Source organism: Hypomesus transpacificus, unplaced genomic scaffold (assembly GCF_021917145.1).
Source record: "Hypomesus transpacificus isolate Combined female unplaced genomic scaffold, fHypTra1 scaffold_100, whole genome shotgun sequence".
NCBI classification, from domain to species: Eukaryota; Metazoa; Chordata; class Actinopteri; order Osmeriformes; family Osmeridae; genus Hypomesus; species Hypomesus transpacificus.
In genome coordinates, this window is record NW_025813695.1 from 471,483 (window position 1) to 494,627 (window position 23,145).

Below are 23,145 nucleotides of genomic sequence, written 5' to 3' on the forward strand. Positions count from 1 at the left end.
CGTTGCCCACGGACCAAAAAATAACGTAACCAACCGACCAAGGTACAACGTCGCGGCAACGTTGCCCACGGACCAAAAGATGACGTTACCAGCCGACCAAGGTACGACGTCGCGGCAACGTCGTCCATGGGACCAAAAAATAACGTAACCAGCCGACCATGGTACGACGTCGCGGCAACGTTGCCCACGGACCTAAAAATGACGTTACCAGCGGACCAAGGTAACGACGTCGCGGCAACGTTGCCCACTGGTCTAAAAATAACGTAACCAGCCGACCAAGGTACGACGTCGTGGCAACGTTGCCCATGGGACCAACTGGCAACATTCCCTTTATAACGTTGCTACGACGTTGCCACGACGTTGCCAGAAGGTAACGTCGCGGGTTACTAACTGAGCACTTACTGGCAACGTTGCCGCAACGTCATGTGTTAGCTGGGTAGGTGTCGAAACATTTGTGAACTTTCTCACACAACATGGATTGCTCTCTAGTGATCGAGACATATATGGATCTCTTAAAGGTCACATGAAATGCTGTTTTTGGATGCTTTTATATAGGCCTTAGTGGTCCCCTAATACTTTATCTGAAGTCTCTTTCCCGAAATTCAGCCTTGGTGCAGAATTATAGCCACTACGAGTAGTCCCACAATGAGCTTTCCTCAGAACGCGTTTCTGTGTCTGTAGCTTTAAATGCTAAATGAGTAGGAGAGAGGCGGCACCATGCGCTAATGTTTACACTCTGGTCATTTCAATGTGGGGAAAGACGGATATCGCGCGCACCATAACACCAATAGCAGAACGTTATCCACATAACAACGAAGCGTACAACACTGCGTTACAGAATGTGTATTCAGACACATACTTGATGCTATTTACCTTTACATTAGCGACAGTACCTCAGCTGATAGCTCCAGAGCTGATGTAACAGCCAGATTCTAAGGGTAGCAAGCTAGGTAACCATATAGTGAGCAACAAATTGATAGCGTTAGTTGACTTACTTGTCTGAGGTTTGTAGCTGGAATCAAGGAGTACTGATCCAGAATTTAATTTCAGACGGTCAGCAAGGCCAACTTTGAATTGGCTCAAGTTAAGGAACCAGTGGTGGCTGAAATGTTTGGCGCAGACGTGCAAAACCTTTTGAGGTTGTGTCGGCGCATTTCCAGCGAAAATAAAATGAAGATAGGTTACTGTTTGTGCAGAGGCTCCTTCTGACATCACAAGGAGCAGATTTTCAAACAGAGCGTTTGAGCCTTCATTTTCTCAAAGGCAGAGAAGAACACTTGTTTTACACCTATCGAAAATTCTAGCCAATGGGGGACCAAAGGCAGGCTAGGGGAACTCATATTAATGTTAAATAACCTCCTAAAGTTAAGTTTTAATGTCATGTGACCTTTAAACTAGTACAAATCTAGTGAAAAGAGGATTTTTCTAATTCCAGGTCCCTGCTTTCTTTACTTTTTTGTTGTTGTACTTATTGTGTTTTATCACCTAAAGAACTAGAATCTTGGTTAAAAGCAATTTTTCTCCTATTTCTGTTAAATTGCTGCCAGCCTTGTGCTCTGCCATTTGTTCCTGCCTTTGTAGACTGCATTTATTTTCCTTCAGCAAATATCGCAGGGGCTCCCTCATATTCTCACATACGTTTTCTGTCTCTCAGACATGTAGCCTAATTAAGATTTATAATTCTAGCATATTATGTATAGTTTATATGTATATAGTTATGTGCAAAATGACAATTTTATTGAGTAACTATAGTTTTTTTTTACCACTTTAAATTTGTTTATGTTACGGAAGTTTGTGTTGAAGTCAGTCATAAACAAAAAAAATTGGATCACTGAATGCTCAGAATTTGTAAGCAAAGTATGCATGTTAAGGCATGTTTCTAGTCAGATTTTGGGATCGTGTTGGGGGGTGAATTTGAGAAGCATCTATATTGGCTGTTATTGGCTGTCACTAGTTAAAGCCACTGCGAGGGCTGGGCAATAGAAGCAACATTTCCAATTGACAACAGTCACTGCTTTAATCGGTGATTGGCAATGTATTTCACAATTTGCAGGTTGGGGTGTAACAGGGATGTTCAGGGCTCGACAATAATGATGGCCCGGGGCCAGTAAAAAGTAACGTTGTGACAGTTAAACTAGCAAATCACTGTCCCGATCGGGCCACTGCAAAGCATTGATTAAAAAAATTGCTTTGTAAAACTTAACATCCTACTTTTTTTGCTATCTGCTAAATGCATAAAAAACTTTGCAGCTCGTGGGGCTAGTTGGCCAATCAAGAGTTGAGTAGTGAGTGACGAGTTGTTGTCAAATTGTAATTCTCTAATCTCAATACATTTTTTAACAACTGACGTGACACTGGCGCGAAACACTGAAGTGAAGATGGCAGCAAGGAAAGCTAAGAGCTCAAACGGAAGCAACTTTTTTTTATGAAACTAAGATGCACTGTCGTATGTTCCCGTCTATAGCAGCTTGCACACTGCCCCAACAAACGCCGACATTCTACAACGAACGCCAACAAACACCAACAGTCTGGTCAGTGTGGCTGAGCAGTTTGTGTTTGTTGGTAATTGTCGGGTACTGTCGGGAGAGTTCAACATGTTCAGTCGGATCGGGTGAAGTTGCTGAATGTCTGACCAATGTAGACGGATTTCCAACGAACTCCAACATTCTGACAGCTCGTTACCTTGACAACTAGGCTCAACAATGGCTAGTTTCTGGACCCAAGAACGCAAGGATGTACTCCTGGAGTGATGGGAAGAGAGAACCCATCTGTACGACGTTAGGAGTCAGGCATAGGCTACTCTAGCCTGACGTTGTCATACTCATAATTTTCTGGTCAGAATATGAGTCTGAGAAACCTCCGTTGGGCTGTGAGTATGGGGTGTGTTTCAACCGAACTCGTAAAACAAGTGCCTCTTCGCTCAATTGGATAGACCTACAACCAAGCAACGTAATATGTTGTTTGTTGAAAACAAATTCAACCTAAGCGCTCTTTGGTGACGTGGTTGATTATAAAGCCGGCCCTGACAATTGATTGGTCCGAACAGCTCCTGTTCAAACATAGTTTTTCCCCAACCGAGTTTCTCCAGACCCAACCCAAATTTTTTTTGTTGTGGGCTGGACTGGCAGCCAGGCTAAGGCTACTCCAACCGAGACAGCAAAAGTGCCGCAATGAGAAACATTTCGACTAGCTAGCTAACTAGTACTACTATGTTAATCTGTTAACAAGATAACCTATTTACATTTAGTCATTTAGCAGATGCTTTTATCCAAAGCAACGTACAAGGGAGAGATACCTAACTAGTTGCTAACACGGTAGAGTAGACTATGGTCACTGCTCCCTGATCTAGTAAGCTAAGATAAGCTTCTTTTATATACTCCCCAATCACGCTGTGTACGTACAGGTGATAGGGCCTTTGCAGTTGCTGGTCCTTTGCAGTTGCTGGTCCTAAGCTGTAGAATCAGCTTCCCCTATCAGCTATTAGGCAGGCTCTTTCATTGTCTGTTTTAAATCCAGGCTTAAGACCCACCTTTATGTTCTGGCGTTTCCCACCACTTAACTTGTGCTGTTGCTTGTTTTTCTGTTGTTGACTGTTTTGTATTTTCTTTTACTGTGTTTTTTTTTTGTGTTTAAAAAATTTATTTGAATTCTGTTTTTGTGCTATTGTTCTGCACCTCGGTCAGCCTTGCTTTGTTTTGAGTGTGCTTTATAAATACAATTTACTTACTTACTTACAAGTATCAGTGTATTGCAGTGGCAGCGTGAGACATTTCTTTCTGGGGAGCTCTGCGTTTTAGCGAGGGTGCTATGAAATGATCGAGAGTGATAGCCTGTCACATGGTTCTCTACTACAACACCTCCCCACCACATGCATCTGTTTTCATGTTTGCTCTCTGAAGCGTCTTTGGGGTCCATGAAAAGCGCTAAACAAACCGATTGTATTATTATTGGCATTATCTAGGCTACTTACGACGGACGCGCACGGTCTGCGACGGTCACTGACAAAATGCATACAGCATGTTAGAGTCCGCAGGTGACCACTAGCCACTAGTGTGAAATTAATCTTGGAATAGCAGATAGAATTAACTAAAACAGTCAAAGAGTCAGAAATGCGTTAAAAAAGTATATTATTCCAGTTCACAATCATCAATAATCACATTGAACCTTATGTAGGCCTATACCTGGCACACAGACAGACTGCTTGTCCTACACCTAGGCTAAAGAGTGTCAGATTGTTTTTGAGGTGGTTCCCAAAAAATCCCCCAAAAAGGCAAAAGGCAAAATGTTAAAATGTTAGGCAAAAAAGGCCCTCTTCGTTGCTTATCAACAGAAACGAGTATTCAGCGACACTGCAATCAATGCACGCAACAAATCAGACAGCATTCTAATGATTATTGATGATCATTAATGTTACACAGCTAACTGTTACAACGCAAACTGTTACAACTAGCTTTTACACAAACTCCTTTGTTGGACTCCTTTGTTGGACTTGGAAACATGCGAGGTGGATATTTCTGGAGTTTTGGTCTTCTCGGACCATCCTGAGCGTCCATGATAATGTCACTGATGCAAATTGGGTCATAGGGTATGACGAAATGACTGCTCTGTGTCTAAAACAATCTGTTAATTTTAATAATTATAATTTCAATAGTTATAATTTTATTTTGTGAGTTAAATATTGTTATCACACAATACAAAACGCAGAATGTCGTTGATCTTAAAATGATACTACAACACACAGAAAAAGTAATTGCTGAAAAAAGTCTGTTACTGTTTGAGCAGTGTGGAGCTGGCATTGGTTTTCTGGACATTCTAAAGACAATAACCAATAACTGCCAACTTTAGAATGTTGGGATTTGTTGGAGTTTGTTGGGGCAGTGTGCAAGCTGCTTAAAGCAGACAAAAGTGGATCTCGAAAACAATCCCTGACCAGCCATGCTAATAGCAGACAGCACCTGGTTTGCGTGACAGCTGAGTGGGTGGTTGACGATACATCTTCCGGGCCGTTGACCATGCTGGTCAGGAATTTAAATGCAGATGCCCATCGTGTTATTGCATGACTTATAACAACAGCTTATACTATGGTCTGGTTAAATACTAGATTCTGATTGGCTGCAGGGGTGTCCATTATCAGGTGATATATGGACACCTACTACGCAATTGTAGCAAAACTTCTCACCGTTCTAAATTATTAGGCTGGCTACATACAGTGGTGGTTCTAGACACATTTTACTGGGGGGGCCAGTGTTTAATCAGAGGGGCACATAAAAACGGAAACAAATGTAATTTTAACATTAAATACTTAAATTTTGCTTTACATTAAAATCATACAAACGGCTCTGGCTCTCCTTCTTCCAGCTCCTCAGCTCTCTCAATACCTTGATATGTTTTTCAAACTTTTGTCTTTACTGGGGGAAATAAGGCTGCAATGTCCCTTCCTCGGTTCATGATGACTACTAGAAGAAGAAAAACGTGTAAACAATTAATAATAATAATTCAGTCAGCTCAGGGGGGCCACAGGGGGGGCCAGGGACATTTTTACAGGGGCACTGGCCCCTGTAGGCCCCCGTGTAGAACCACCCCTGACTACATAGTATATGAGCCTATACAAAGTGTCTGAAATATGTAACCATAACAACAGGAGTCAAAGCCTCCATTTACAATTTTGAAAGACTTTAACAAGCTAACTTGTATTTACAACAATGAGTGACTTATATATTTAAATATTTAAATATTAAATATTTATTTTAACCTATTTAACCATTCCATTCGCTATTCACCTCGCTAGTCAAACTACTTCAGACAGGCTGCGGCAAACACGACAGTAGCCGCAACTCTACACATGGCCGATTATTTTCTTCTTAAAAATCTAGATTTTTTTGTCTTGTTGTTAAACAAACTGTCAACTTATAATCACTGTTTGGAGAATATGTCAACTTTGATGCGGTTATCTCATATACATCTGCTATTCAACTCGCTCCACAGGCTGCGGCCAGACTGTAGCCTAGTACTAGTATATGGCCGATGTTGTTCGTGAAAATCTTGGGACTTGGGATTTTGGGACATGGCTGGTTAGCTAACTAATCTTCTTGTCAAAAATACGAGGCGAGCTTCACTCTCAACCCCCCCCCCCCCCCCAGGCAAGTTTAAACGGCTGTTTGCGTGTCAATGTTGCTTCACTTTGTTAACCTGTCGTACGTTACTGTTTACAACGTTAGCTTGGCTACTTGTTTGGCGTTGCCTTTTCTGCCTGAGATATACAAGAAATGGTTGAAATGCGTCTGTCAAACGGCGAAACCGTGACAGGTGGCATCTCTGAAATATGAAAGTAGGCCTATAGGCTACGTGCGCACTACATTAGGCTACCATTCGCAACAAAATAAATGGAGACAAAATAAAACATTTGCAGGCTCGCACGAAGTGTGATTCGATCGCACTAGAGCAAAAATACTTAGCATACCGAAGCCTAATGCTTTACACCAGTGGCGGAACTAGAGTTTTATACATGGGGTGGCCAAGGGGTGGCCAAGGCTACTTCAGGGGGTCCATAGTCCAGAGTCTTGGGTCACTGTTTTAATTAAATATATACAGTATAATCAGGGTCTATAAGTGCTGGAACATACAAAAAAAAAATGGAAAAAAAGCTCAAGCACCAGAGACTTATAATAGCATTTCTGTGTTACAGAAATAGCACAGTACATAGTTTATTTACAAAACAAAGTGAATTTACAAACCCCAAGAAACACTGCAATTTGACTTGACAGCTAGCAGAAATCAAGCAGAAATGGACTTGACAAATATAAACAACTTGGTGCCCAACTGCATTACAAATTTACAGTATAATATGTATGTTCATATATATTATGTTAACTAATAGCAAAGAAAAGTTTTGGAATTGGCCTAAACAAGACCAAATTAAATCTGTGGACCGTCTGGGCCAAAAATGCCAGGGACGATTTTTTGTCCCAGTCCAGCCCTGGTTGTGGACAGGATGTCCAGAAATAAAGCCAAGTCACTCATTTAGTGGCAGAATTCATTGTTATATCTACAAAATTATTTAAGATATAGGCTAGTGTAAATTTAGCTAACTTGCAAATCCTGAGAATAGCCTACTGTAGCAGACCTTTCTATGTGACAACGGACAAGGGTGTTTTGTCCCTCTGGAGTTTCCGTAGGCTTGATACTGAACGCATTTGTGATATCAGTGAGGGCTGTTCGAATAGCGATGTCAAGAAGAGCAGTGGTAAAATACAAGTTATGAAAAAAGACAGCGTCCGTGTCTTTTTGTCCACAGGATCATATACAATTAGATCTAAACCGAACTTACAAAGAGCTTGGTTACACTACCAAAGTTGAATTAGTAATGTTGTTAGCGATGCTAGCGTTATTTTGCTAGAGCTAGTAGCCTATGACATTTCACTGGGTCTTGCAGCTGTTTGATTAACTGAAATTATGATAAAATGTTATGTTCTACTAGCCATTTGCCTACTTTATTAAGTCACTGTATTTCCAAGCCCTGATAGTAACTGAGATAGCCTAAATAATTAATAGTAATAAGCCCCCGTTCAAGTGTTGAGCATTAAATTAGCTGCACGGTCTGTAGAAAATCTTGAGACAAAGCCACTTTTTTGTTCTAAAACCGGATTATACAATTTTTTTTAATCGGAGTACAATTCTACTGACTGTTTCAGTTTGTCTGTTATTGGAGTCGAAGTTCCAACATTAACTTACTGTACATAGCTACTGTAGGCTAATCAACATTCGTAAAAAAAATTCTGGAAACCTAAACCCAATGCAAAGCTTAAAACTTACTTCAAATATACGGCCTTTTTCAATCGCGAAAAGAGCTTGTGGAGCTGTGGAAATATTCTTTATTCTGCTGTATGTTCTTCTTATTCTTCTGTATCTCACAACAAATGTGTCTCTTTGATTTGAATAATGCACGCAACGCAGCAAAATAAATGCTTCTTTCAAAAAGAGGTCAAATGAAATTTCAATCAGCATCAAATTTCCAGTAGCGAATTACATTTTGGGGTGGCACCCGGGGTGGCCAATCAGATGTCAGGGGTGTCCAGGTCCACCCCGGACACCCCTCTGGCTCTGCTACTGCTTTAAACTGCGAGCTATACCAGCTCACAAAAGTTAGCCAAATCGTTACGTATTTATTAACTACGTTGGCCTTCAGGTAACATCGTGATTTGGCTTCTTCTGAACCAACTGGTTCCCATAGACACTACCCAAATGTACACTACTAATCGCGTATTTGGGGTTGTCTCGAGGCAATATCGATTTACCAAGGTATCACAGCCCCATAATGACAACATATATTGCAAAGTAGGCCTAATACTTAAAGGGGTTATTGATTGCAGAACCGCATTTACCTTGTCACAGTTGAATAACGACATTCAGTGGCTAAAATGGACATACAGTGAACCTCAAAGTCCATTGACACCTCTTTCCTATGCAAATCTCATAATATTTTTTTTCAAAACATAACAAACCAGATTCACCTTCAAACAAATGTCCTCAATCTATCCCATCATTGAAAACATTTGAGTCAATGCTAAACCATGATGGCAGTGATGAAGAAAGTGTTTTGTCCGTCTCTTCATAAACGGAGTGACTAAGTTCAGTTGAGTTCTGGATTTTAATAAGTATTTATCAATCTGCAGATTGGGAGAGAAAACCAGACCTCTGACAATAAATGACAACACAACACCAGGCTTAGGTCTCAATGATGTCTCTCTCTCGCCCTGAAGGCCGGAGGACCATCTTTTATAGGGCACAAGAATGTAAAAATAGATAGTGACAATCAGGCAGTAATGACGTTACAACAGTCTCATAGAAAGAGATTCACTGCTCCCAACACATGACAACTCTCAGACTAGAGTTCATTGGTGGAGCTCTCCTTGTAATCATGACAAAGGACGTTTAACCAGTTCTTTCTCCTGATCCCGAACATCTATTAATCCTGACACAGACACAATCTAGTCTTATTAATAGCAAGCTTAAATGAGAACATACTAACTAGTATGTAATGACTAGTTCTATTGATTAGTGAATAATGTAAGCACACAGGAAATCGCAATTTCTTCCACAGCAGGGCCGGCCCTAGGGTTTTGGGGGCCCTAATCAAAAATAGTGTATGGGGCCCTTTTGATTTACAAAAAAAACAATCGCGGGGCCCTAAACAAATGTTTTGTTCGTTTATTGGGTTGTGCCAGCCCTGCATGACTGCAAGCATTTATTTATTTAGGTTTTGAGCAAAGCCGGAAATCTCTAAGATGGCTTCAAAGGAGTTTACTTGAATGAATTTTCTTTCATTCTAGTACCAGAAGTCCACTCGCTGCATCAATCAAATTGATCTGTAGCACTTATAACAATGAATGAATGAACTTTTTACTTCCAAAAAGCCTCTAACTGACATATACTTACAACAAAAAGGGAGGGGTAGTGCTGGGCTGTAACAGCTTCAGTTCTATATGTGTAATACCTGTATGGAATTTTAGGTTTAGAAGACTTAAATAATGCTTAACTGAATACTTAACCTTATTCAAAACTTTACCAGACAAAAAAATAGAGAAAATTCTCTGTCTTTCTACCAAGCAGGTAATCTACCTAAAGAAGACACCAGAGGAGGCATACAAGGCTCTGATTTCTGGCTCCAACGCATCATATCTGCCCTTCAGGTGAGTTGACAGACAACCACAGATGAGGCTTTCATTAAGCTTTTTTGTCTGAAGTACCCAAGGGATTATTAGCCCTCAATTGTTATTTTCGGCATGCATTTTATAAAACTTGTACCACACTTACTCACACCCTTACATTAAGTAGTTTGCCATTTGATCTCATGGTAGCTCAAATTTAAGCTTTGAGTTCCCCACGCCATTTGACCTAGACTTTACTACACTAGTGCACAATGCCTGTGATGCAGTCATTGATTAAGATGTCAGTGAAACACACACACACAGATTCCTGGAATTATAGACACAGTGCTCGCAATGATGTTGGCGATACCCACAGATCTCTGGAATTATATATGGATAGTGCAGTGCCTGTGATGCAGCTGGTGATGACAGTTCTTCTCAGTGGTTTTGGTACCTATAATTCTCAGATCACAATAAAAATTATCTGTCATCCTGAAGTACCACACCAATTCTAGTCAAATTGCGAATGCTGTGGTATCCTACATTCATGCAAAAGGTTATGTAGCCTTCATTTGTCTGCTGGTTATACATTGCTTATGTTGATCAAAATTTATGATATTGTTTTTCTGTTAAATGGTCTTACCACCACAAACATCTAAACATTTAGTTTATAACAGAAGTCATTACATGCACAATGGTTTAGCCAGTTGTCATAATTGTAGGCCTAATTCACCATACAGCGCTTGTACATTTGCAATGTGCAGGCAGTTGACATCAGTAAACACATTCATATATGTCACAAAATTCACTGATTTATATCGAAAGTATATCCACATTATATTATCATTCTGTTAGCTAGCCAGCCCTTTTGAAAGCAGCTAATTATTGGTTGTAAAAGTGAATTAGCTTCAAAATAACTAAACAGAATTTCTCTATTTTCCTTACTATGCTTAGTTTCATTTAATTGCGAATGCCTTAGTTAATTGCATTAGTTCAGTCTCGGTACTGCACTGTTGTCGTCGTCATCTGCCGCTTATCCGGGGTTCGGGTCGCGGGGGCAGCAACCTAACGGTGCGTTCACACTGCAGACTGCCGGCCTTCCCACAGTGCACCACGCTCAGGGGGCGTGTCAGACAGATTCATTTGGAGCTGTAGTTCTCTTAAATCACTGTTGTAATGTGCAGACAAAATACAACTTTTACACACATTAAGCAAAAATCCGACACGCATTCTAGATCTGACATGATCTTATCTACAGCACACAATAGGTTATCTTTTTCCACACTTTTTTTAGGCAGAGTAAAAGATTAAATGCCACCAGCACTCTATGGAACGGGTCTTGTTCCGGCTGGAAAAAAAGATGCATCAGACATAAACGTTGACATGTGTAACCTTTTATTATATTACTCGAAATCTCTGAAAATCAATCGCTAGATTATGACTTGCCACTACACATTCACTGTATGGATAGCGAGTGGCTGCCAGCCAGTATTTCAGCGTTGAATGTCAATCGTGTGCCGGGTGAGCTAGCTAGACTATGCAGCTAGCACAGAAGAAAGTTACGCGACGTGAAGAAACTGAATTAAAGTACAAAATACAACACACCAGGGACGCCGACAACCTCAGCAACCCTGCGCCAGGCATAATTTCTTTTGTTTATGTCTCTGTAATCGAACATAGACGTATCACACAATACTGGGTATGAAGACACACATACGATGAGTTGCTCTTCCATCTTGAAATTGTCAAACCTAGAAATGTTTACCATGACCAACAGTTGCTACGTTACAAGAAACAAGAAACCAACCCGATTGGCCATCGCTGGCGTTTTCACGCTCCTCATTTACATAAAGTTGAGAAAAATCCAACTTTCGCCGCCCCGCTCGCCTTCCCACAATACCCTACGCGAGCGTCGACGCCCCGCTCGCCTTCCCACAATGCCCTACGCGGGCGTCAACGCCTGGTTACATTGAAAATGAATTGGAAGCCGACGCCCCGCTCTGCCCGCCCCGCTGCAGTGTGAACGCACCTTAAGGCCCAGACTTTCCTCTCCCCGGCCACTTCCACCAGCTCTTCCTGGGGGACCCTATAATCCTCCATAAATAATAGGCTACTGTAATCGCACCGAAACTCACGCAAACATTGCTATGGGACACGGTTGTTGCTTGTTGGTGACAGTGTGTTTGTGAACTGGCCACTGGTGATATAGATATACACCTATATTATAACATACCGGTTTTAAAATCCATTAGGGATATGCCTAGAATTTCTTTCCCCCTGATTTTAGCAGGGGGTCCCATTATCGTCCTCCCAACCACTTTCAATGGAGAAATGTCAAGTTTGACACTGCGAAAGGCAGATGCTACACATATGGTTTGAGAGCGTATGTACATAATCAAATCTCAAAGTAAGAAGCTGAAATTTGATGTGCAGCAATACAAGAAATGTACATATCAATGAGTTACTTTCTTTTGTTGCTGCTGCATCTCTTCTTTAAGAAATTAACAGGAGAAACGTGCCGCTTACTCTAGGTTTATGGTATGGCTAATGAAAGCATGTGATTTCCGTAATTGTTGGTCAACTGTTGGCGTGCACACATGTGCGCGTGGCACCTGGAAAAAAGTGTCCTTCATTTGGGGTTGAGAAAGTTGGCAACCCTACTCGCTGCAGACAAGAGGACTTACCAGAGTGAAGGGGCTTGGACGCGAAGAGAGCAAGCCAAACTGGCGGCATTTTGGGGGGGGATTGTTTATGTCTAAATGCTTATCCAAACAACGTCACTGCACTTCGTTGGATTATAAAGAGGACACAATGCGAGTATGAACTTTGCAGAGTGCCCGGTTCTTGAGCTGATTGTGGGAAACTAGACCCATTCTAATTTGTACACACACACAAAGATAACTGGCATTATTAGAGAGATAGGTTAAACTCCTCAAGATGAATCAAACAGCCATCATGATCTGCCATTATAGATCATTTACTGTTTTTGATAAACATTAGTAACATGGCTTGTTTCAACTATCACTTTTTAGATGTCAGTGTCATACTATTTAAATGGTCATACATTTAGTTGTTTTGCATTTTACTACGTCTTCTCACACTCTCCTATTCTCTCAGAATAAATGTATTGTCAGACAAAAAGCTGTGGTGCAAAATTTGTAGCTAATGAATTTCTCTTTCCTTCCCTTTCATACACTGTAAAAAAAAACAATTACTGCACCTTTTCTGTAAATTATACGTGTTTTTTTTGTATTTCTGAATGACAGGAAATACAGATAGAAAGACAATGGCAAAATGTACATTTATATTTTTACATAAAAATTATAGCCAAATGTAGTCACTTAAAAATACACTCAAATGTCTGTTTTTTTACAAATATTAATTATATTTTCACCAAAATGTTCCTTTAAAACACATCATTTCATAAAATTAACCTTTTCACCAAAAGGTTCTGTTAAAACACATAATTTCAAAAATATCTATTTTAACAGTTATTTTGCAGATATTGACTTTCATCCCACGGACAAGTAACTTCTTAATAACATAATTTTTGGTTTAGACATAGGAACCTTGAATTGTGAACTGAGCTCGGGTAGTTGACGTCATGCAATCCCAGCATGCACCAGTCAATATCAAAGACTACAAAGGCCTGCAAAAGCCTTTTTGGGGCTATCTCGTTTATGATCATTGACCAATGCACTTTTAGTAAAGTGCTCTCTTGGAAGTATCTTTGGATAAAAGTGTCTGCTCAATGAATAAATGTAAAGACTCCAGAGTAGGACGAAGAAAAGTTGATTAGATAGTTGGATATAGATAGATAGATATAGAACTATCTATATAGATAGTTTTGCGGCAACTCTCCTGTTACCCAGAATTTCCCGCGGCAAGCTGAAAAGCTACAAAGTTAAAGGTTTAAGCTTAGTTAGATAAGCATTGTTTGGAGTTTTGTTGTTGTGTTCGTTCTGTTTTGATATGTGTAATGTGTTGGATAAATTAAGTGTTCACCCTGAGTGTGACTGTTGTCCAGTTAGATGGCGATCGTCTGTCTTTTAAGGCTTCATACAGTTAGTTGACGCTACAGTTGTATACATCTCGATTCTGATTACAGTATCTGGATGTTGTATGTTGTGCACACGACTTGTTTTGAATTAACATGTTAAATTGTGATATCTTGTTTTGGCTTTATTGAATATTTGTATTTATTGAAAGTGCTGTGTTTTTATAACCTGTGTCATAACATGGGTTTATAATGTGAACGTTCATATGTTTGTACAATTACAAATAGTTTTTTCTCCCGCAAATCTGGTTTATTCAGGATAATAGTACACATTTTAAATTAGAAATGCGTTTTTTTTTTTACAGAGAAGTTCAATTAATAAAAGTCATATTTACCGGCAAAGAACAGCCTGTAATTTAATATTACAGATATATGTTGTAAATTTGGTACAGGAAAATTACAATTATTTTACGGTTAGTTAATGTAAAAAAAAATGTTTTACTGTAATTTAATGGGTTTAATCTGGCCCTCCTAGCTGCCAGATTGTTGCATTTATTTTTACATTTTATTTTTTTACAGTGTATTGCCTTGATTCTGGACTTGGTGATCTAACTTTACTGTATATCTGTACTGTACTTATATTAGTACTGACAATGAGATAATGAATATCCTTAATGGGTATCCAATATCAAAAAAAAATATGTTCAGAACTAAACTCCGGTACATTAACATCTTTTGTTTGATGTATTCTTAATTCTTACGTAATTTCAGTCAAGACGTGTGATTTTATTTGAGCAATTGTTGATAACCATAGACATGGATAGATAGGTTTGACTTTGGCAGAGTGGATGTATCTAGGGGGGGAAGCACTCTAGCATGAGCAAGCAAAATACATAAAATATGAGGCAGGGAGTAAAAATGATAATCCTCCCTGATGGATGCAACATACAGACAGCATGGGGGAGATTGGGATGGCGGAGGGTGGCAGCAGCACAATAATACAATAACAGTGATTGTAGGAGTATTCATGCAGCCTTATAATGCCGCCTTATCTGTCATGGGCCAATGGGCTTGAAGCAGGCAAACACAGGTGTAGTTAATGAATTAGGCACGCTGCCCGAGTGCCATGCCTGAACTAGGCTTCGCTCATTAGTATTAAGTTTTAGAAAAGTATTTTTGACTTTCAATGACACACTTTTATTTTTAGGGATGCTTCCTTTGGAACTTGCACATACAATCTAACCATTCTTGATTGCCTTCAAGGAATCCGGAAGGTAGGTTTTGTTTATTATTCGTGTGTTGTATTTAGACAATACTGGCAGTATACTCATATTAATATACTGGATACATAGTGCATTTTATCCAAAGTTACATACAGATGATGATTTTGAACCTACAACCTCTTGATCTACAGTCAAATGCTCTACAATTGAGCCATACTACTTTTCCAGTTTATTTATTGCCTAATGATTTAAGAAAGATAATGGAATACAAGTGCAGACTGTCAGCTGTAATTAGGGAATCAAGCGCCGTAGGAAGGAATCCTATTTACAGTGCAATGTATCAGTGTTGCTGTGCATAAAGATTACACTTTTGTCTGGATTGCGTAGGTCAAGTCCCAAAACTATTTAAGAGGAATTTATCCCCTCTGCTCTTGTGTTGCAGGCCCTTCAGCATGGTTTTTTCACCTTTGAGACCTTTGATGTGGATGAATATGAGCACTATGAGGTGAGGATATAATAACTAGAAAGGAAGCACTCGCAAACATTTTTATCTGCTTCTCACAGGTGCTTTGTTTCCTTGCACCTAAATAGCTTTACCTTCACAGAAGGAAGTGCTGTGTTACCATAATTGACCCATAGGCATCATATCTTTGCACTCTCAGCAGATACCAGGACCCTACTTTATTTTAAGCAATAAGCCCCAAGAGGCCGTGGTTTACGCAGATTTTAGAACAGGTAAGGGGAGTTGTTAGGCACGACGCGAAATGGAGTGCCGAAAACCCCCTTACCTGTTCTAAAATCAGTGTAAACCACGGCCTCGCGGGGGTTATTGCTTTTCTAAAACTGTTACTACAAATATTTGATATGGTTTCATCAATAAAAACTATTAGAGACAAAATAGTTTAATAATAAACCGTCATTCCTCTGCTACTACAAAGTATAGTTCCTACATAAATCGTTGCCACGCAACAGCCAGATGGACATCTTTGCCGTCTTTTTCAATTTGAAATATTCGATGCTTAGTAATATGAAATGTTAAAGAATGTTATGAGGACAAACTGTGAGGTTATGCTGGATTTTACAACGGCATGGAATGTGATATAGCCAATCACAATCAAGGATGGGAACAACCAGTTTTAGACTGACTTTTTCTAGATGTGTGTTCTGTCACCCAGTATTTTAACATTTTCAAAATCACACTGGGGAAAGCTAATTTAAGCATATTTTGCTCATGTTTTGGTTCAATTGCGCATTCGTCAATCTTTTCCTTTGCCTTTCAAGGCTGCAATTCGCCTTTCTATCAGCAGATGTCGCAAGGGTTCCCTTGCACAAGTCTGTCCTTCAGACAAAAGTTAAATAGCCTAAATAAGATATTTGCATTTTACGATTACAATTATTGTTACCGCTATGCAATGACATAATTGCGCTTACCAGTCAACACACAGACTTTTTTGTGCAAAATTTTGTGCAAAATTGTGAAAAATTTAAGTGAGGTTTATGAAGTGCATAAGCTTCACATGGGCGTCTGTGTGTTGACTGTGTGGTATCATGAGAGGCTGGACCACTAAGCGGGGTGTAGGACAGTGTGTCACAACCGGACAGAGCAGGCGAAAGTGTGTTCAAACAAAGAAACCGGTTTATTCACCAACAAAAAAACATGTTTCAGGAAGCAAACATAAATTATTTTAAAGCAAAACAGAGGCTTCATAAAGTTGCTCCTCAATCGGATTCTACCAATGCGATACTCAAAATCAAAGTTCCCCTGGCATCGAACTGCCAGGTACGCTCTCCTTTGCTTGGTGTGTGTCCACTCTTTCGCTCTCTCTCTCTCCAACACCTGAGCTCCCGCTTCAATCAGAGGGCTGAGGCATTTGCACCTGTGTAGTTCTTCATCAGCCATCTTGTGGCATGGTAGCCACTCCTGGAGAGAAACACAATGCCCCTCTACCACACGTCCTCTCGTGATGCCACAACTGGTAAGCGCAATTATGTCATGACATAGTGGTAACAATAATTGTAATCGTGAAATGCAAATGTCTTGTAAAGCAGACAAACATAACTAATAAATGCACTTTGCATTCACACATGAGCGAATCAAATCATATTATATGACTTTGATAGTTTGCGACTATTTAGCAAATGGTAAGCTAAACCATTGATGAATATAATAAGGTAGGCCTAATAAAAGGAGATGACTGCATGGGCGGGGGCTGTTATGATCATTGGATTTACAATAGTGTAACCCAGGGGTTTTCAACTGGTTTTGTCCCAGGGACCACCATTCTTACTAGAAAGTAATCCGCGGCCCACTGGTGTGCCTGTGCGCGTGTGTGCGTGCGTGCATGTGGATAGAAGGACATTTTAACATTTGGTTTTCCATATTGCTTTCATTTAAAAACCTCAAACAAATCTAGATGTATCTACTTAAAAACCTCAAACAATATACATATAATCTGAAAATTGTTATTATGTGTATGTGAGATTCTGAACACTAATAAAAAAAAAAATATATATATATATATAATATGCATTAAAAAAAATCAATGTTGGACTGATCAACATAGGCTCGTGTCGCGGACCCCCCTGCAATGCCTCCGCGGACCACCAGGGGGCCGCGGCCCCCGGTTGAAAACCCCTGGTGTAACCGATCGTTCTAGAAGGCTTATAAATTATAATAGAGACACGGACAGACTACTGGGCTCTGTGACTCCTCGATTCGGCCGGACACACTTTCAATCCACTCCTTTGTACTCGACTTCCTGCTTCACAATCAATGTCCCCCTTTTCTAATTCCTGCCTAACATTATAACAAGCCACTCAATAATATTGCTTGCAAAAGCATATCTGAAATATCAAGAGGCATAAGTGAGCATGTTACCTAACCCTAACCCTTACATCTGGCTGCATTGACTGCCCATATTTTGTACAGTGCGTGAAGGTAACAATAGGCAAGTGAGCATGTTACCTAACCCTAACCCTTACATCTGGCTGCATTGACTGCCCATATTTTGTACAGTGCGTGAAGGTAACAATAGGCTAAATTCATTTATTCTTGAGTAGGCCTATCAGAATGGAATGCTTCGAATGTTGGCTAGCTGTATTTGAGTAAGCTAGACAACGTTGAAAGGAACCAAATCCATTGATTCACTGTGCGATCGATCATTAGTAGGAGGGATGGAATATCCCACCTTTCAAACAGTCTGAAAGATGCATTCAAAGTTCACCATAAAAAAAAAAATCCTGTGCACAATGCAAATCCCGAGATTAGCCTTATTCTATTTAGTCCATACATGTAAAGGGAACAAAACGTCAGCCATTCTAAATGATCTGTCAGTCTAGTTGTAGTAGATAAGCCACCTACTTGATTTATTAAATGCAACTTTCGTTTTATATGCGCTACTGCCCTTGCGTTACCCGCCATTCACACTTGAAACTGGAGTCCAATGTTACAGTAATAGCCTACATAGACATTCTCAACCAGTATTATGTTATCCACTTCCTATTATAGGCTACAGTGCCTGTCTTGCAATCCCGAAAGTTGTTAAAAAAGTTGTTAAATTAGCAAAGCATCAACATGTAGGCAAACATCAAGTAAGCCTATAGCCTAGAATTTCCAAGCAAATGTTTTTTTTTTTTTTGTTGCTTGAACCATGTCTTGACAATAAATGAAGAACTTGTATGTTTTGTAACTGGATCTAATTAGACCATTGAATGTTTATGATGTCCCAGTGTGTTTTCACTTTTGACTGGGGACAACAAAGCCATCTTGTCAACCAACTATAAATCTTTGATCATGTCGGGCTACTATAGACCAACTGCAGTCTAACCAAGCCTGGAATGGTAATCTGGCATACCGGGCAAATGCCGGTTAAAAAAGGCCCATAAAGCAGGGACAGCTGTGTTCATTTTCCATACTGACACTGGGCTGGCCCAATCACATCTCTTAACAGGCTCCACCCCTCCGTCCGACCGATTGTGGTGGGCTGGTCTGAGCAAAAATGCCAGGGCACACAATAAATAAAACATGCGAGAATGTAAGTGTATCCTCGTATATTATATATTCTAGGCTGTATATTCTACATATCATAGGAATGTCATGAGATCCAGTGTGTTTGTATGTGTAAGCTTTGCTATAAAATGTTCAAGTCCTGACTTCTGAAAACTTCTAACTTCTAAACAGGCCCAGTTTCCCAGACATGTATAAAGCCTTGTCTTAAAGTAAGAGAACAATGCAATGAAGATCTCCTTTGAAAAAAAAATTGGTCGAAGACTAGGCTTAATCCATATCTGGTAACTGGGTCTTAGTCTTTAGTTTGAATTTGTGTTAAATCACGCTGGAGGCTAACATATTTTGAATGTCTATATAACAGAAAAGTTGGGTGTATTGCACAGGACCCAGGGACATGCAGTGTTGCATGTGAAGTGGTTTTGGATGAGCGGTTTGGGTTTGCGAGAAATAAATATTGCCTCAATATATAAATACGTTTGCCACCATGTTGAGCTGTACTAAGCAATGAAGCCATGTATCTTGCGAGAAATAAATATAACTGAATTGAGATGCACTGAAGTGTTGGAACCAGGGATCCCACAAGCCACCAATGAGGGCACTGCATTTGCATTCACCGCCAACGGACACCATAGCAGTTACTGCCAACGGGCACTGAACTAGTTAGAGTAAACTCAGCAACATTTCACAGGAGGTGAAGGTGCCTATGATTTTGCAATTGCTGTGTTTCCTCTCTCACTTTAGCGAGTTGAGAATGGTGACTTCAACTGGATAGTACCAGGAAAGTTGCTGGCCTTCAGCGGACCCCACCCCAAAAGTAAAGTGCAAAATGGTAAGATACATTTTTAATAACTTGTCATTTACAGTATAATGTCACATTTTCCATTTCAGTAGAGACATGAATAATTGTCTATTGTTCTCTATCCCAAAACCATCTATATTACAATTTTTTTTGAATATTTAGAGGTTAGCCCATGACAAAAAATAGGGTTAGTTTCATCCGGCACATTTCATGTACAGACAGAGACTTCGCCGATTGTGCTTTCACTTGCCAAAGCGTCAAGCAGCCTGTAGTTTCTAGTAGGGGCTAAAGGTTTTGAGCTGCATGACCGCTTGTGCCTGGTACAAATTTAATCAAGATTAGTCCACACAGATTTTTGTGCAACAGCCACTGTATTAATTTTGATAGCAGTCATCTTCTACATGCATCAATCAGTCTGTCTTGACATCAATTTAGATAGATGAATTTGACAAATTGCATTGCCAACTGACCTTTGACAAATTACCAAGATTGCACAGCAAGTGCCTTAGCTAAATGTTTATAAAATAAAGTTAATGGAAACCAGCAAGCTGTTTGTTAGCTATGTATACTAGTATACAACCAATTTTTGCCAGTATATAGTTGCCAGTGTAACTATATAAATATATACCATGCTTACATTGTTAATCTAACCAATCAGAAACATTTCAGAATAAAGTTCAATCGCTAAGTCGTTCACATAACAAGGAATTTACTTTGGTGGGCAGGGGCATACAGTAAACAAATAAGAAACCTCTTCACAATCCTGGCAAATAAAAACGCCTAAAAAGGGCATACCCAAAGTAAATTGAAAGTATGATTGTGGTCTCTTGAAGGTGACACTGAAGTTGTATCCCCTGTTGTCAGGACCCCTGTAAGTCCTACTGGTTCTGAGTAATAGAAGCTTGAACACAATGAAATCGAAAGGTTTATTTCCGGCTGGATTTTGTTTTGAAAACGCATGCCTGAAGAGGCCTAGCGGTGGTAGGTATTAGCTTGAAACCTTACCTAATTCAAGTCAAATATAATGGCACAATATATTCATATTTACAAGTTTTTCTAAGAGTACATCCAGGCGTTTTCTTTCGGAGACTCCAAAAGGACCTTTGGTAACCAAGGTCAGATACTTAAGATAAAAAAGGGGGAGTCAGGTGGCTGAACGGTGAGGGAATCGGGCTAGTAATCTGAAGGTCGCCAGTTTGATTCCCGGCAGAGCCAAATGACGTTGTGTCCTTGGGCAAGGCACTTCACCCTACTTGCCTCGGGGGGAATGTCCCTGTACTTACTGTAAGTCGCTCTGGATAAGAGCGTCTGCTAAATGTAAATGTAATGTAAAAAGGTATTACTTTTCATAATTGTTGTCTCTAATGAAAGGTGGTACTTAGAACTATCTAACCAGACTATTTTTGTTGGGATGTTTTGCATTCCTGGACCACTCTGAACCATTTAGGGTGAGTAGAATCTTTGCTGTTGCGACTCGATCTTGAAATGGTTTATATTAATGGAATCACAAGAATCGTAGCTTTCCAACACTATATGACGTGTAGCAATCTAAAATACTATTTTGGTGGCGAGGCGATTTTAGACAACTTAACAAGCTACAACCCGCCGGCGGGCCAGTGGATCGCAGGTCACCAGGTTGTCAGCTTTCCACCTGTAGTCAGACTCATCCCCATCAGAGATGAGCCCAATGAGGGTGGTGTCATTCGAAAACTTTGAGAGTTTGATGAACTGATGAAGGGAGGTGCAGCTGTTCGTGTATAGGGAGAAGAGTGGAGGGGAAAGGATGCAGCTGAGGAGATCCGTTGCTGGTGGTCAGAGACGTAATTTCCCAGCTTCACGCTGGGATGATAAGCGGTACTATGACGGCGGTTATCAATTCTCTAACTCAACCCAGATCTTTCCAATCTAGAGATGTGCGCGTTCACATAAAGGGGCAGTGTTTGAACCGTATGTCCAATCGCAAAAATGGACGAAACGAGACGCATATTTCACGCAGTAGGAGCAGACAATAATCTTACAAACTTTGTCTACTCCTCCTGTGTGAAATATTGTAATACAAGCATATCAGGAATACAGACATAAAATATAGGTAAAATTCAAGAAAGTCGCTGCTGCGAAGCTGGCAGAAAATAGCAGACGCTGTAAATGCGCAAGCCACATGACTTATTGAAGATGTCACCATATTACACGTGCGCGTTCCATAACTTTTAACTTTTGTTGCTGTATTATTTTAGTTGCAACACTGCAGTGGCAAACGATTGTGGGAGCAAATACAAAATCAATGTGAAACCATAATTCAAAACGGTAAGTAGCAGTAGGCAATACTTGTACATATTTTAAGGCCAACAAGTACAAGGCTGAATTGCCTGAATCAGTCCCTTTTGTCCCTGCTCATTTTGGGGTACACTTTTTAAAATTTTATTTCACCTTTATTTAGCCAGGTAGGCTAGTTGAGAACAAGTTCTCATTTACAACTGCGACCTGATTTTGAGTTTTATTTACCACTTGCAACACAGATGGTGAGAGTGTGTGAATGTGTGGCAGTGATTGAATTGTTTGTAATGACTTACTAATGGTGGTGGTCTCAACATAAGACACAAGTCCTTAAAGTGCTAATTTCAAATATGACTCAATTGATTAAATTGCTATGGTGTTAAACTCAGCAGAAAGAGGAACTTCTTCCTCCCCCTGAGCCTAGGGCCTCCACTTCAAGGCCAAGACAAAGACACAAAGTATAAGCAATGAACCCTGAAACACAGTAGTCAAATGGACACCTTCAAACTTTGTCCCAGTGAATAGGGATAACATATCAACGTGAAACCTCCCCAGTTGATAACTAATAGTAGGTTAATAATAAATAGTTTAACTAATAATAGTTTCCTGTAAATGTATGTTTAAATGAGCAAATGATTAAGTTGTAAAATATGATATCATGTGCATACATTTCCAGAAAGTAAATCAGAACATTGAGTGAAAAACCTTGTTTCATTTTGTCAACATATTAGAGTCCAAAGTTTTTACAAAGGGCACTTTGGATATCTATTTTTCATCACTCCATTAATCAGAATATGGTGGCAACAGCCATTAAACAAAATCTGTTGCAAATTGCGCGGCAGACCGTGTTCTTGCTCAGGTTCACCGCATCACCCACACTATAAAAGTACTCATAGCGAAATAATGAAACGCTAAGCATACAGTCTGTGGGACTGTGAGTGGACAGCTTCAATGTGTCGCATTGGCAACATACGGCTCAAGAAGCTGGCAATATACATAATTCCCTCTGCTAAGAACCAATATCTTTCAGAAAGATACTCATTAGGGAATGCGAAAGGGTTTTGTCGGTCTCTAAATGTTCTGGCTCTTCTGAGCGCACCTCTCACTATCCGCGCACCAAGCTGCACAGGATCTAATATGAACGGTGACGACATTATCGTCAAAAATGAGTTTATGGGCGGGGTTTTTATACCGGT

The 23,145-nt window shown here is 40.0% G+C and overlaps 1 protein-coding gene across 5 annotated transcripts in view; it reads left to right on the forward strand.

The window, feature by feature from the left end:
• The window catches only part of cdc14ab (cell division cycle 14Ab), a 185,429-nt gene that overhangs the window by 120,848 nt on the left and 41,436 nt on the right, over nucleotides 1-23,145 (forward strand). For 4 of the 5 annotated variants that reach the window (XM_047050087.1, XM_047050086.1, XM_047050084.1 and 1 more), the window contains exons 5-8: nucleotides 9,607-9,689; nucleotides 14,852-14,918; nucleotides 15,310-15,372; nucleotides 19,618-19,705. In XM_047050087.1, the coding sequence (XP_046906043.1) occupies nucleotides 9,607-9,689; nucleotides 14,852-14,918; nucleotides 15,310-15,372; nucleotides 19,618-19,705 (301 nt within the window). The remainder of the gene's footprint in view (nucleotides 1-9,606; nucleotides 9,690-14,851; nucleotides 14,919-15,309; nucleotides 15,373-19,617; nucleotides 19,706-23,145) is intronic. The other variant, XM_047050085.1, reaches the window with a different exon arrangement.